Raw genomic sequence first — 17388 nt, forward strand, 5'->3', positions numbered from 1 at the left:
GTACAAAATCTTTAAAATTAATAGATTCACCAATAATATTGCTCCATTATTTGGATATTTACACTTTTTGATAGAAGATCTTTAGAGTTATCAGAAATGTTCTAAAACTTAATCACAATTTTATTTCTTCCTAATGATAGAATTTGGATCAACAAAATTTATTAATAATCTTCAAATTCTTACCTTCATATGATACTATGTTTAATGCACTAAATATATATATATATATATATATATATTGAATTTATAATATAATAGATGTTTTGGAACTTAGATAGTTTCCTTAAGATCTAAAAATAGTCACTTTCACTTTTGAAAACTATCAAAATTTGGCATTGACTTCAAACACTATCTCTTTGTTTTTAATTTATTGAATAATATCTTAAAGTTTCTACAAGTCCTAAAAAAGCTCTTTAAACTTTGATTATAACATTCTCTTAAGATATAATTTTAAGTATAATTCTTAAGAAAATGTTATAATCAAAGTTATATTTTAAAATTACTTACACTTTGATTGACTATACATACAGTTAAGGAGTTAAGGGGTAATGATTCACTCTATTCATCTTCTTTAATGGTATGTTCTTCAAAACACATAATATTTATATAAAGTGTCTTTAACATTTAATTTAGCAAGTATTCTTAAATCTTTTATTAAAAACGGTACAATAACACATAGTTTTTACTTTCCAAAACTCACAAATAATTATATATATTTATAACAATAAATTAACTTTGTTTTTTCCAACTACTAAACTTTATCAAAAGTTAAAATTCCAAGCATATTTAATGGTTATAGAGTTCCTACTATTCATTGCCACATCGACATACTGCTTCCCCTCTGTGCTCTTTGCATGATGACTAAAAATTCTTTCTTTATTCATGGTATAATCCAGATCATGCCACTGCCTCTTCTTTCTTTGCTGCACTTGAAGATGGAAGAACAGTTTCAATCCATTGCTTGCAGACTTTAACTTACGAGCAAACTTGATTAACATGCCAAGTTTCAGAGATAATGCACGTTATCTTCACAACAGCCTAAGCTAATTTGAGCCTAACCACGAAGGAGTTTTGATGCACATGCTAGAATCGTCTATTACGTAGCCATCTCAATGTTACAAGAATGATAATAAAACTCACAAAATGAACCATGTTTACACGATGAGCGAACATAATTTTATTTATGAAATGTGGGTATTATAGACATCATCACTCTGGCAGCATGGGAGGTCACCCATCAACACCGCATAATCAAAGAACAACCTGATTTGGCTTGAAGTAGCGACTGGCTCCAAATGTGCAATTACATCACTGCAAGATCACGTTACTATTCAGCACTTTCAGAAAATTTGGTGAACACCCCCAGTTGATCTAGACGGGCACCCGCTTTGCCGAAGAATCCTACAACTCCAGTTGCAGGAGTCTCAAACTCTTGGCCGCTGGGAACACCGTAAGGACCATATGTTTGCTTGTTCGTGACGAAGGTTAGCGATGTCACTGCATCGGATGTACGTGAAGGAATTGGTCCATATGTACCCTTCACTTGCAACAGAAACTCCTCTGGGAATTCCAGACAAAGCTGCCCACACAGAGCGAAACAAAGTGTAAGCATTCACATGGGAGGTTGAACGCCAATCAATTGTAATGGAGCAGCAGCTCCACAGAATGTTAGATTGTCGTTCGTGTCAGATCAAAATCAGGTTTAGGAGTATATACCTTGCTGGATTCTTCACCTAAATTTTTGCCTATCCCAATTTGGGATTTCCAGGAGTCTCCGCCTGCGCCACCATGAGGAGCGCCCTCGAATCTAGTGCCGCACTGTTCATATGTCACTTGCAACGTGGTTACGGCAACTTTGCTGAAGTTCACTAAAATCTCCACGACGTCACCTCTTCCATCATAGAAATCTTGTCCGCCGGAGCCTCCCCATGGCCCGTTGACAACCGTCGAGATTTCAAGGCGTGCAGGCTACATTTCATACAAACACATTCAAGTGCTTCAGTTATGCAACCAATAGAGCGCATAGCCTTCATCAACAAACAACCTTGAAACTCGCAGAATTGAAGAGTATCAACACAATCCAATACCTTTTTGTCGAGATGAGAATTCCAAGGGTTTTCAACGTAAGTGAGTACTCCCAGTTGGTCGACCACTCGACCACTTCTGCCACAGAACCCCAAAACACCATGAGGCAGAGACTGAAAGTGCTGTCCTCGGGAGTTTCCGAAAGGTCCGTATGTTTCATTGTTGGTGATCAATGAGATTGAGGTCAGATAGCCGCGAGGGTCGTAAGTGCCCTTCACTTGCATTAAACGCTCGGTTGGGAAGTTCAGCGAAACCTGCACAACAATAGCCAGCAAGTATATCAACAAAATGATTGTCGCAGGATTCGAAGCTCTCTGTGCATTCTCATGGAACCTGAAGCTTAAGATTCGGTAAAGCAGTTGAGTGATATTGTTCCTATTTCATTTACCTTGGCTTCTTCTCCTTCCTCTCCTTCACCGTGACAAGCACCTGAGAATCGATCACCACTGTGCTGGTACTCGGCTTGTAACAAATGCACGCATTCATCGTCATATTTCACCGTGATCTCCACAACATCGCCTCTGCCATCGCAGAAGTCATATCCTCCATGCCCTCCCCATTGTCCTTGCGTTATCACGGTACTTTTCAAAGGCTTGTCCAGCTGAATATCGATTAGATGTTTCCACTAATTAAAATACCATCTCTGAAATGCTTCATCTAGAATGAACATTCAAGGACGATGAGATCGAAAGAATATGGAAGAAGTTGGGGATCCAAATAATCTGGGGGAAGAGAATGGTAGAACTGATACAAAACCTGGACATTGTCGACACTGGCTTCGATTGTGAGCACTCCAAGCTGGTCGATAATGGAACCAGATCGACCAAAGAATCCAACTATAACCACATCCGCTGGAGATTCGAAACCCTCCCCTTCCGTGTTCCCGAAAGGCCCATACGTCCCCTTGTTCGTGATGAAGGAGATCGAATTTATACACCTCCCGTATGTGCCCACTACTTGCGTAAGGTACTCCTCCGGGTAATCTAGCGTTATCTACTAACCCAAAACAAGCCATCGATTCAGCAACTCCAATCATCCAACATCGAAACAAACAGAGATCACTGCGCACAAATATCCATTAAAAGTCAGCTAGCGAAGTCCTCAATTCGTTACCTTCTCGTCATGACCGCCATGCGAACCATGAGTAGGACTGTGCCACCGGCTGCCGGTGCTCTCCGCGTACGCGACTTGCAGCTTGGTCACATGGTCGTTGGTGTAGGTGACATCAATCTCGACAACATCACCTCTGCCATCATAGAAAGGGTGCCCGCCTGACCCTCCCCATGGTCCTTGAGCGGTAGCACTGTTTGCCGACATGAACACACGCTCTTACTACCACTCAACAATTGAAAGACCCACCTCAACTCAGAAATATCTCCGGCGTGCCACAAAATTTCAATAACTAGATCGGTTTGAGTGACACAACAACGCATTTCTATGTGAAGCACAAGGTCGACTTATAAAGCAAGCAAGATTGAGCGTAGTACCTAGATGAGTCAACCCCGACGCTCAGACTTCATCCAGATCGTGACAATACTCATCCCACGAGCTACCACGGCAAGGATCTCGTAACACCCAACGCGCCACTTGTGCGCAAAACGATCTGAGCTGGGGTGTGAATGGGGAGATTAAGATCCAGCAACGGTCGCACGTGGAAACGAGTGACGACCCACTGTCACGCCGCGTTTGTGAAAGATCTAGTTTATTCATCGACGCAATGCCGCATAGATATTTTTGGTAGTGCAATCTGTCGTTGCGACCCGCCACGGGTGTCATGTCTGCAGCCGTTTCCCGCTGCAATTACTCCCCGTTGTGTTGCTTCCACCATTCAGGAAACTGGAAATGGAATCGAAAGGGATGGGGAAGCAAAGTTTCGAACACGCAAGGTGTGTGAAGGGTCACGTGTCTGTTGTCCACGCCGAATTCGTATTCATTTATAGATCCGGTTCGCAGCTTCGTAATTTTTTAAAACTTTTTTACGCATAATTTTTTTTTCTTCTGTTTCTAGTATTTTTGGGTTTATGATACTGATGGTGTGTAGCCTTTGCTAATAGTGTAAGGATTGTATGTGATTTAGTAGGAACGGTGCTGGTTCAGGGAAAAGCATGTGGATCCATGGTAAACTGAAAAATCCTGAGATTGCATTACGTGTGACCTATTCTTGTGCAGAGAATAATTGTTTGAGCCCATTCTCATTGAATAATTTGGGACCAATTTGCATTTATTGTTTTTGCCACAATCCAAGTGATATGTTTAAGAGGTTTGATGTAATGCATCGGATATGTGGATTCCGGTAGCATGTGTTAATTTACAAAGGTTGTAGTCTTTTTTCTTTTTCTTTTTTGATATGGCCAAGGTATACTCAGTGCATTGATTAGGAAGATAAGTAAATGGCATGCAAAGACATGAGATCCAAAAAACTAGGCAATATATAAAGCATTATCAAAGTTACTAGATTAAGTGTTTTGGTATGCTAGTTGCTAAATTATTGTGTACAATTATGCCTCCACAAGAAGGAATTAAATTCTACCCAATTTTATGTCTAGCTCCTATTATTTCCATGACCATCCAAGTTTTGTCCTAATAGCAAAACAAATCTTTGATATTCTAAACTTTCTTGTTAACAATGTCTAGAGTAATTTTCTACACCATTCTATTATATTCTAGGAGATTGGAATAAATTTCTATTTTAACTTTTCTTAAAAGGAAAGTCATTGCATTGCTTTTAAATTCTCCATATGCATGTATTTCTTAATAGAGACCAAATTGTTTTAAACTTATCAAATTCATGATGGATTATTTCTACAAATTTTTCTTACTTCTATTATAAGATAGGCTAAGAATTAGGTCTTCTAAAATTGGTGATAAATTTGTGTAACATCAATGCAATCTAGTCTTATGCTTTTTTATTTAGGAGGCATTTCCAAAATTTGTAAAATAAGTTCCAAATGTGATATAGATGTAAAGTATCTTTATTAGCTCATACTCTCTACATATTAATAATAAGGCCTTTGTTGTGTGTTAGCTTGATAAGTATGGCATCTTTCTTAGCATTGGATTTTTACAAGACATCTTTTCATTTGAAGACATAAGTTTTGTCAAATTTGTCACTTCATTTTAATGTGGCTAAATTCTAAGCTTTATGATTTTTTTGTAGGAGTTTTTTGCGAAGTTTGGACATATAAGTTTTGATGTTACATCTTTTTTTTTATAAATATGCTTATGGATCAAAGACACAATTTTCAAGTATTTCAAAGAATGACTAAGATTTTTATTAAATTCACTTGCAACTTATATTTTAATACCTAATTTTGTTATTTTTACATAAAATTCTGCTCTTATTATGTTTGATGCAAATGTGAGTACAAAGATTGATTCTTGTATTAATAATAGTTTAGAATTAAAAATAAGAAGTCTTATTTTTTTGCCAAATGTGTAGTATTTAATTTTTAAAGATTTATGCATATTAAACCAATTATTAAATCAAATAAAAAGATTAAGAGTAGCTAGTTGATAAAAAAAAAATCAATAATAGTGCTTCAAGAATGTTATAGAAACTAAGTCATTTGATTTTAGAGGTTTCATTCTATAACAAAGAAGTCTTTTCTAATATTTTGGATATTGGTTTATTAATTATAGCCAAAGATAATCTTTCTTATGATTTAGATCAAATCTTATAATAACTTTTAAATTATATAAATAATTCATTGAATAATTTTATTCATCCTTGATTCTTATTATGTTTTTTTTATAAGGTTCAACTATTCTAACTGAGATAATGTGTATGTTAATAATAAAGAATTCTTAGTTCTACTACAAAGATTTATTTTTTTTAATTTAAATAATGATTTTGAATCTTTGAATTGAAACTAGGCTATTAATTTGGACTAAGTTCTTTTGATTTGCAATCAATGTATTGAACTTTTATTCCATTCATAGTTGAATAAGAAATCCTAAGTAAAAATAGAATTCTATTGATCAATATTTTTGAAAGAACTTAATAATAACTTAAATCTTAATAAAATTTAGAGATTTGAATTTTCAATGTATAATTTATAAATTATCCATTTTCTTAGAAGATATATCAAGGCTTCTTTTGGATATCAAAGACATAAATTATAAATAATAAAAACCTTGATACACTCATATGTCACTTAAAAAGAGTAGATATTTATTTTAAATAGTATAATATTAAAAGTAGAACGACTATTGTCAAAGACAAGAAGATCAGAGATTCTTTAAACAAAACTAAGAATAAAAAAGGTATTTACAAGAGTAAAGAAGGCTTCACTCTTCTCTCTCTCTCGCTCTCTCTCTCTCTCTCTCTCTCTCTCTCTATATATATATATATATATATAATATCTAACTAGGATCTTAGTTTTATAAAACCTCTAATATGTGTCCAACTTGTGAAACATGTATCTAACTTCTAAGAAAATTTTCCTACATATGCACCATATAGCCAATAATAATTCATGAATTGAAACTACAAGTTATTGTTTTTTAATCTCTTTAGTATTATAAATATAGAAAAAATCTCAAATAAAGATAAAAGATAAAATATAATCTTTATTAGATCTTGTTTCTTTTATAATCAAGAATTGTATAATTCTTTATCTTGATTTTTGATGGATATTATTGATGAAAAGCATCAACCTTCTTTGTTGTATTCACAAGATTCTAGATTGTTTTCCATGTGCATTCTTTAATATCATATCTACACTAATATATAAGATATTTTAATTTATTTCAGCAAATCTTTGAATCTAAAACTTTTTTTTATGTTGAACTCTTGATTATTGTCTATTTTTGTAAGAAGAAGTGGCATTTATCTTTTTTTTGGTATATCCACTATCTTATATGATTTTAAAAAAGACACATAGAATATTAGATGGATCTTCATAGGCTTGGTAATTGTAATTGATAAGCAATTGGATTGATTTTTTTACAAATAAAAAATGATTCAAGTTTATAATAATCCAACTTATCATATAAAAATTATTCTTAATATTACAACAAAAAAATTATACTTTATTGCCAATATAGAATTAAATTTTTCCTTTATAAGAAACATATAAATTATTATTTTATTATTATTGAGCTTCTTTTAATTATGTATTCATTGTTGCATGTAGCTTTGATAAAAAAAAATTCATCTTTTTCTTCATAATTATTAACTTTTACAATGTTAAAAGTATCAAATTATAGATGTTAATTACAATTAATATAATTTTTTTTGAATAATAAAATATATTATGTTATGATAAGTCTGTTAATAAAAAAAAAATCCAATCATCTTTATAGTAATTCATAGTACATTTCAAATATTATTCCAAATCTTGATTTACTAGTTTTATTTGTTAATTGTTTTAAAGAAAAAAAACTAAAGATAGTTTTATGTTGACCTTCAATAACTTAAAAAATATTTTCTAAATCCTTAATATAAATTGAGTTTCTTTATTAGATATAATATCTCTTAATAATTTGTGATAGTAATAAATATTGCCAAAAAAAAACTTAGATATTTCTTTATTTGTAATAGATTTTGTACATTATAAAAATTATGCCATCTTAGTGAAACCATATATTATCACAAATATAGAGTCATAAAAACTTAAAATTAGAAGATTGAAGATAAAATCTATAAAAACAAATTACTATGATTGTTCTATTATAAATAATGGCTAAAGAAGTTCATAAGATTGATGACAAGGAATTTTCAATTTTAAATGAATATTACATAATTTTACAAAGTTCTCAAATAATTTTTATATATGAGGCTATCAAAAATCTCTTGGTATTAATTTAAGTTCTTATTGTATCCAAAATGTCCTATAATTAAAAATTTTGGATATAATAAGAACTTAAATTATATTTTGGATAAAATTAAGCAAAAGTAGATAAATAGAGATTAATTTCATAATATCTTCTAAAAAAGCTTCTTAGAAGCTTTATAGATGTAGTTTTGACTTTACATGTATTTGTAATTAATTGATAGGTTAGAAACTTAGTCAACAACTTAATCATGTATCACATGTATTAGTAGCTTCTTGAACAAGTTAACTATGTGGCACACATATAGATAACTTATCTTGCAAGTCAAGACATATGTCTAGTAAAGTCAACACATATTGGAGATCTTATAAAAAATCACAATATAGCTCTTAGTTAGAGAGTATATATGGAGATAAGAGCAAAGCCTTCTTTACTCTTGTCAATACTTTTCTAGTCTTTAGTCTTTTTTCCAAATTTTCTAATCTTCTAGTTTTTGGCAATAGCCATTTTAGTTTAATAATATATTATTTTTGAGTGATTTTTTAGTCTTTTTTAGTAAGATAAGAGTGTATTAACCTTTTAGTTCTTTGAGGTTCATATCCTTAATAGTTTAACAAGAATAATAATTTATTGTTCTTATCTTATTTATAAGTGAGTGAATTATTTCACTTCTATTATTGTATCTTGAAGGTTGTGGACTATTTATCTTTAAACAAAAAGTTGAGTTTTTTAATACTAATTTTTTTACTTAATGAGATTGAATTAATTTTCTTTGTAAAAATTTTAATTTGATATTAGAGGTTGTAAATTATCTTCTTTTAATTAAATTTTTTGAATTTATTTGAGTTGACAACAGAAAGAAAGATTATAGATGCTATTATCAACAAAAATAAAAAAATATTTTTAACTATTATAGATATTTATGAACTTGTCAATATTCTAAGAATAGAAATCTTATATATTTCTAATATGAATCATGGAGGTACTATTCCTACACATATGGAAGAAGTCTAGAATCTATGCCAAAAAATTATATAATTAAAGGAAACTAATAGATCAGTTTTATAATTAAATTCTAGAAGTCTTACTTCTACAAGCATAAGGGAGGTAAGGATTACTATGCCTAAGAAGTTTGATGGAACAAGATCAAAATTTCAAGGATTTTTGTAAGAAATTGAATTCTATTTATGATTATATCCTTTCTAATATTCCAAAGGATTTATTCAAGTTGAATTCATAAGTAAATTTTTCTTGAAAATTAACACGATAGGTTTTAATTTGTATTTTTATTTATAAAATATATTGTGTTTATTTATGCACTTTTTGTTTGCAGCTTTGATGGAAAAAAATTCAGAATTATTCTATGATTCAAATTTATTCTTTAAAAATATTTATGGCGACATTTTGAATAAGTGATGGAGAAAGGATAGCAAAGATCAAGCATGTATTGCTATGGCAAGGATTACATTCAGCTACTACATATGCTATTGAATTCCAAAATCTTGCTTGTGATGTAGTTTGGAATGATAAAGCCCTTATCAATCAATTTTGATTTGGATTTAAAAATAATATCAAAAATTTATTATTGACAATGCCAAGAATAGATTCATTAAAATAATTTATTGCTTAAGCCATTGTATACAACAATTGACTCTTTGAAAGGTGCTAGGATCAAAGATTTGATTGAAGAAGTAGAAGTCAAGCTATAGCAACACCTTCTTGGTTTTTGACATATTATTTGGCTAAGAAAAAATAAATACAAATTAACATGATATGTTTCAAACCTCTTATTTATCAAAAAAAGATTCATCATTATCAAGAAGATTTGTACCTATATTGTAGAAAATCTACAATCTAAAGCCTAATATAGAATGAGTTTGCTATACTCAATAGGTACATTGATGAAAATTTGAATAAGAAATTTATATGCCATTCCAAATCTATCATTGTTATAACCTTTGTAACTTCCTTCAGACAAAACATTTGTAACACCATTAAGAGTCGTGCCTACCTCCAATAAAATCACCAAACATTAAGAGTCTTTTTTCAAGTCCTAATATCAAATATATTGTATCTTATCATCTATTCAAGGAAAAACATGTCATTTTTAAAGGGCTTCAAGCCTATTATTTCGTCTTATAGGCTATGATAAATATAATGTCATATCTAGTAAATTAACAAATGATGGTTCTTCAGTTGAATCCATTGGTTGTTGATTTTCGATCTCATTGACGCCAGAATTATACAAAAATTACAAACAAGGATAAAAACTAGAATGTAATATATATATATATATATATATAGCAAAGGTTTGTTATCCTTTATCTTAGTTTTGGTGGATGTTGATGATGAAAAGCTTTGACCTTTTCTGTTAGATTTGTATGATTTTTTACTAGCTCTTATGTGCATTTACTAATATCATATTCACACCAATAGACATGATATTCTAACTTATTTTGGTACTGCCTTGAGTCTAAAACTTCTTCCACTTCAAACTCTTCATTATTGTCAACTTCTATATGAAAAGATGGGACTTAACTTCTTCTTGATATGTTCACATTCTTATATGGTTTAAGAAGAAATACATAGAATATTCAATAGATCTTCATTGACTCTTGTAGATGTAATTGATAAATAATTAAATTGATTTATTTATAGATAAAAAAAGATCCAAGCCTACAATAGTCCAACTTATCACAAAGATGAGTAATCTTGATATTACGACAAAGTAATCATACATTATCACTTATATTGAATTATCATTATTTTTTTTGATATGCATCCATATTGATCTTTTATCATTCTTGAGCTTCCTTTAATTGCACCTTCATTGTTGCATGTAGCTCTGATAAATAATTTGCCAAATCTTTTGTTACAGCATATCATCTTTTGAAAAGTCAAAAGTATTAAGTTGTAGATGATAATCATAATTAGTAAAAAAAGTTTTTTGTTGCATAGAAAAATGCATCATATTATTATAAGAAAACTTTACAAATGGTAAGAGGGTTGTTCAATTGTCTTGTTAATAATTGATGGTACACCTTAAGTATTGCTTCAAAACTTGGTTTATGTGCTTTGCCTATTGTGATGGTTTTTTCTCCCCTCACTTAAATTCAATTTGATTCAATTGTGACTTAGATTAAAATTCAATATTAATCTAGATGGACATTTAAATCATAAATATATATATATAAAAATGATAAAATAATCATAATTAATTCAATGAAATACAAAAAGGCAAAGTATATAATTTTTTATGATTTCTTTAGTATTATAATAAAATAAGTTAATTTTCTTCCAAATTTTACTTAATCAAGTTTAAACTCAAAAAATTATATATAAAGATAAAAATAAAATAAAATAAAATAGAATTAATAACTAAAAGTTGAATGAACAATTTTAAAATAATTAGAGTAAAAAAATTAAAAGATAAAAAGTAAAATTTATAAATTAATATTAAAAATAAAAGGTGAAAATAAAAAGATAAGATTAATTTTTTTTCTTTTATCTTTTAAAGATAAAGATGGATGAAAAGATAAAACTTTACTATTAATTATTAAAAATTATTAAATAATATTAATTAAGAATAATAAAATAAGTAAGAATTAATATAATAAATTAGGTGCTAGAAATGTGATTAGTGAATAATTAGAGAAGAAATAATAACATACCTTGAAATGTAAAATTGTAAACATCCACCCTTGCTACTCAAAAATTCACCAAATATTCCTTGAAACTCATATGCAAGTGAAATTTGGTGTGATCAAGGTCAAATCTAGCATGCTTCTACTTTCTTAAACCTTGTGGCAATTCAATCTAAAATGCTTGAGATATGGTTTTTTCAAGTAGAGCCACTTGGGCTGCCTTGGCAGCAGATTCTTTTTACTTAAAAACTCATTGAAAGTTGGTTAATGATTCAAAGTTAAAAACTTTAATTTTTTCTAGTACAAAACTTAAGAAGATTTTTTTGCAATAATATTGGATAAAAAAAAATCAATAGGAATGAAGCTACATTTTTCCAAAGTTAATTGTTTTAAACTACGAAGATAGCAGTTCTATCTTCATTCTAAAAATCATAATTTTTTTTTATAACTTAAAAGTTAAAGATTTAAATTTTAAATAAACTAAACTTTAAATTAAATTCATAATAGTAATTCACATTAAATTTGAGTAAGAGGTCATCAAGTTACAAATTTTTGAAGTTGATGCTCTTATATTGCCAAAGGCAATAGACCCCATGCCACTTGGAAATTTGCCAAAAATTTGTCTAAGCTTCAATTACTTGTAGCTTATGTCATTGAAAAGTTGATAACTAGAAAAACATGAACACCAAATATTGCTCAAAAGCATAAAAAATTGAATGACTGAGAGGAAAAAAATACCAACATAGTAACAAGGTAGGAGACGATTTCCTTCAATTAAAAGCCTAGAAACAATTTGGCAGGGCTTTGCCTTATAAAAGGAAGAAGAGAGAGAGGGAACTTAGCCATCCAAGACCTCTTAACCAAGTAAGAGGAGGTCCAAAGGTGGCGGCCACATCTCCACTATCTAAATCAAAAAACTCCTAATCAAGATTAAGGGTCTACAATCACTCTATGTCACGGCCATAATCATGTAAGCTAATAATTACATATAGAAATAGGTAGAAGTAAGTAAAAGTAGATAAAAGTAAGTTAATTGTATAATATTTAATATAGAAGCTTCCTAGAAACTTCCTAGACGCTGCTTTGACTTCATAGGTGTCTTTAATTGACTTTTTGGATTAGAAACGTGGTCAACAAGTTGGCCATGTGCCACACATGTTGTTAGCTTGAAGATCAAGCTAACTATGTGGCCCACACGTAGAAAAACTTGCCTTGTAAGTCAAGGCATGTGTCCTACAAAGTCAACACATATTGGAGGTCCTATAGAACGTCGCCACGTAGCCCCTAGTTAGATAGTATATATAGAGACAAGAGTGAAGGCTTCTTCACTCTTGTCAACTCCTTTCTTGCTTCTAGTCTAGGTTCAAGAGTCTTTAGTTTCTTGTCTTGTGGCAATAGCCATTCCAGTTTCCTTTTAATATACCTACTTGTTTATATTTTGACTTATTATATCGAGATAGCCTTTTGGTGTATATTTTTCCTCATCGAGTCTTTGTCCTTGACACTCTAAGGTTAAATCCAATTTTTAAGGCTGGAAATGCCTGTAACTCAAAAACTAATATCTTTTTAGTAAAACTAATACCACCAATATTTCTTAAATATATTTTTATTCCAAGGTGACTATTCTTAAGTCTAAATCTAAGTTCTAAATAAAAAAAAACTAATTAATTTGCTAATTTAGTTGTAAGTTCATACTATAATTCTAATTTTACTCAGTCTACTTAGTGATCAGTAAGGGTTCTTGCCATCAAGCCATCATGATCACCATTCTTCAATTTAAGCTCTCTTAAACATGAACTCTTAGAAAATCTAAGATCCAATTGTAATTTAACCTTGAATTAATACACATATGATCTTTTTCTTTTTTTCTAATTTTTAACTCCAAATAGTGATTAAGATCACTGAGAGAGTAATTCCACCACCAAAATTAGTTCAACTCTATCTTCTAGAAATCATTATTATTTTAACAATTAGACTTTATATTTTTAATCCATTTAAATTATGGCATAAAACTTAACCTTAAAAAATCTTAAAACTTAAATATGAAGATAGAGCAATTAGACTTAAGGGATTTTTTTAACCATAGTCAAATTAGGAATTAGCCTATGATTTGAAAACTAAAATTGTAGATAAATTCAAGATATAATTTCTAAGATTTAAAAGAAAAATTCTACTAAAATTCTAATTTTAGTACTAAAAGAGGATTTAAACCAGATCAAGAAAAAGAAATCATAGATCTTCTAAATTTGCTATTTTAAAATTTGTAACAATCACTTAATCTAGTAATTAAAAGAATCTACATAATTAATAATCTTAAACTATAATTTAAGTCATTATTAACTAAAAGATTAATTAAGAACCATAAATTAATCATATTAGCATTAAAATTAGTAAAAATATGTTAAAAATTATAAAAGTAATTATAACTAATCTTTAGAGCTATTAATTGTACTCATATCTATCCATCACTTTGAGGATGAAAGACTGAAAAAAGCTTTATGTATACCTTTAGAACCTTAAAAAAGATTTTTTAAAATCTTGATACTAATTGATTCTCCTTATCTAAAAAATATTGTAACATGGTATAGATAAGATAATTATTTAGATAATTAGAACCATAGAAGTCTCTAGAATTGGAGTTAGGTTATTGGATTAGGTAGGACCTACTGTAGAACATTCTAGAAAGGATTTAGGTGGATTATATAGATAGAACCCTCTATAGAATCTTCCAAAAGAAAACTTAAGGCTGTTATCTAGGTTGGACCTATCATGGAATCTTTTGAAAAAGGAGTTTAAGGTAGTTATCTAGGTAGAGTCTACCAACTAAGAATATTCTAGAAAGTTTAGGGTAATAGGACAAGGTATAAATAAGATTGGCTAGGTCCTTTTGGGGCATCTGATTAGGTATGGCTTCAAACTCTTTTTCTTACTAAAGTTTGTTTCTATATCTTTTTATTCAAATCTATTCTATTTTGTTTTTTTTTGCTCAGTTTTATCTTTCATGTCCTATTTTGTTTAATTTTTTAAAATTTTGTTCTAATAAATTTTGTCTTATTTTGTGAGAAGGCCTTATGTTGTTGTGGATTAGAAAGATCTTAGATTTTTGAAATAGTATAGTTTTGTTTCATTAATATCAGAGCAAGTGTCAGACTGTTTACTTTTGATAGCATGTTAATAGTCATCATTTAGTTCAAGATTAGTTGTTGTAGTCACACAGGGTATTATGTTGACGCTATCACAAGCTACTCTTAAAAAATCAATCGGGATGTGAAAATGTATTATAATAGTAGAGTCTAACAAAGAAATTATAATATAAGAGATATGGCATGGCAATTCCAAATGGAGGCTCAAATACAACACCTCTTAGGCCAGATAGCTACTTTACAAGGATAAATAGAAGCCTTGAAGATAAGAAAGTTGACATCTACTATGTTGAAATTGAATAAGCCTAATACATACTTTGGAACTCCAAGACAAGAAGTTGTATATCAATGGCTCTTCAATATGTGACAATACTTCTAACTATCTAAGCCAAATACCACCAAAGAAATTATATATATAGCTAGCTATTTGAAAGATGTGGCAGCCATTTGTTGACAACATCAAATTCAAAGTTATAGAGCTGAAGGTGGATCTTATGACTAGGGAGAATTTGAGACCAAGTATAAGAATCAATTTTGGCTCATCAATGTGAAAAAGATAGCATGCGATTACTTGACAAATTTTACATAAGCTATATCAGTGTAAGATTATGTCTTATAATTCAAGTACTTATGTCTTCAAATTGGTAATGTTTTGGAGGCAAAGATGATGGATTGATTCTTTCAAGGTTTAAAACTAGAGTCCAACAAGAGGTGGAACTAAAGGATCCACAAACATTGGAAGAAGCAATTCGGATTGTAGAGAAGGTTGATGCTATAGATTTTAGAAATAATAGAGTACAACTTATAGCACAAAGTACTATACTACCTTCTAATATTACGGCACAATAATCAATGCCAATAGACATTGATGCCTTACAAGGATCACTGAGACCACAAAGACGACAAATATTGGTGCAAAAAGAATTATGTTTCTATTGTCAAGAGTTAGGCCATTAAATTAGAGGTTTTTCAAAATGTCAAAGTACAAGTATCAAGAAGACAAGGTAAGTTTAGAGTCTTGAAACTCATCAAGTTGATAATGAATCAGAGCAGGGAAATGGGGCTCTCTAATAAAGGCACCAGTGGCCAATACTAGGGATACCTATTGTCTCACAAAGACAAATGGCATAGCCTTAGACAACTATAAGAAGAGTCGACTGGTACTTCTAATAGAACTACTAAGAAGAAAATATGTCAAGTGCTTGTAGATTGTGGCTCTAGAGAAAATTGCATCTCAATTAAAATTGTTGATCGGTTTGGAATTAAAACCAAAGAAATCAAAGAAAAAAATATATACTTTATAAATAATTGAGAGAATGTATTGAGTGAGATGTGTGAAGAAAAAATCTTGAGATTGATGAACATATACATCTTAAGAAAAAAATTCAAGGTAACAAAACTAAAGTATGATGTTATGCTTGGTATGCCATGGCTGGAGATAGAAAATAAGCAAGTTGATTAAGTAACAAGGACAATCTCTTTTAAAGATGGAAGACACAAGGTGGCTCTTTGCACCTCCAAATTTGGTGAAGAAAGAAGATAAACTACAACCAAAGACTTACTTGTAGGGACATCCTTTATAAAGAAACAACTATACTATGAGCAACCAATATATATAGTGGTTCCAAACCTTACGTCAATGGTAGAAAAGACAACCAAAGAGATAGAATAGGCGGAACTATTTATATGAAAATATCTTGATGTCTTTCTAACCAACCTACTTAGTAGCATATCTCTTGATCAAGGTGGCTCCTTTCAAATATAACTATTATTTAGAAAAAAACCAATAAGTTGACTAATTTATCACCTAGTACCAAAAGAATTTAAATAGCTATAGAAGACATTAGACAAATTATTGGAGAAAGGCCTCATTTGAGAAAGCACATCACTATAGGGAGCACATGTATTCTTTGTATCCAAAAAAGATGGTAGACTTTACCTTTGCATTGATTATCGAGGTCTCAATAAGTAGACTGTTAAAAATATCCACTTCCACTTTATATTCACTTCGACTTCGACTTCCACTTCATATCCACTTCCACGCATGGATGAGCTTCTTAATCAATTTCAAGGTGCGACCTTCTTTAGTAATTTGGATCTTTGAAGTGGATAATGGCAAATACCTATTGCAAGAAAAGATATAAAAAAGACGATATTTTGTACCCACTATGGATATTTTGAATGGTTGGTTTTATCCTTTGGCCTCACCAATGCTTCAACCTCTTTCATGAGTCACATGAACAAATTATTTTGAGATCTTTTAGACAAATATGTAATCATTTTTATTGATGATATCCTCGTATATTATAAAATCTCTAAAGAGAATGAGCAACACCTACAAGAGGTATTGCGTTGACTACAAGATAGTCATTTTTATTGTAAACAATTAAAATGTGAACTTTGGAAGACACAAGTCACTTTTATGGAACGTATGGTGTCTTCCAAAGGAGTGCATATAGAGCAAGATAAGATAAATATAGTGGAGGATTAGTCAACCTCTAAGTTTACTCATTTTTAGGCCTTACTAGATACTATTGCTATTTTATTTAGTGATTTACTCATATTATTGCTTCATTGACAAACTTGTTGGAGAAAGATTCTTCAATTTAATAGAAATTAGAGCAATAAAATGCCTTTGATAAGTTGAAAGAGACACTCATTACTACTCCAATATTGCAACCATATGTTCCTAATCTTCCTTCTACTCTTGACATTGATACTTCTGACGTTGCTATTAGAAC

The 17388-nt window shown here is 30.3% G+C and overlaps 1 protein-coding gene across 1 annotated transcript; it reads right to left on the bottom strand.

Moving 5' to 3' along the window:
* Positions 1–1153: 1153 nt before the first annotated feature.
* Positions 1154–3504, bottom strand: LOC112287139 (mannose/glucose-specific lectin). The gene is made up of 6 exons (XM_024529882.2): positions 3199–3504; positions 2842–3078; positions 2474–2686; positions 2088–2339; positions 1717–1968; positions 1154–1579 (listed from the first exon to the last, which is right to left on the bottom strand). Exons 1-6 carry the CDS (start codon positions 3400–3402, stop codon positions 1328–1330), a joined length of 1410 nt encoding a protein of 469 aa, XP_024385650.1. The 5' UTR covers positions 3403–3504; the 3' UTR covers positions 1154–1327.
* Positions 3505–17388: the final 13884 nt, after the last annotated feature.

Source organism: Physcomitrium patens, chromosome 1, assembly GCF_059467195.1.
Source record: "Physcomitrium patens ecotype Gransden chromosome 1, ASM5946719v1, whole genome shotgun sequence".
In the NCBI taxonomy this organism is placed as follows: Eukaryota; Viridiplantae; Streptophyta; class Bryopsida; order Funariales; family Funariaceae; genus Physcomitrium; species Physcomitrium patens.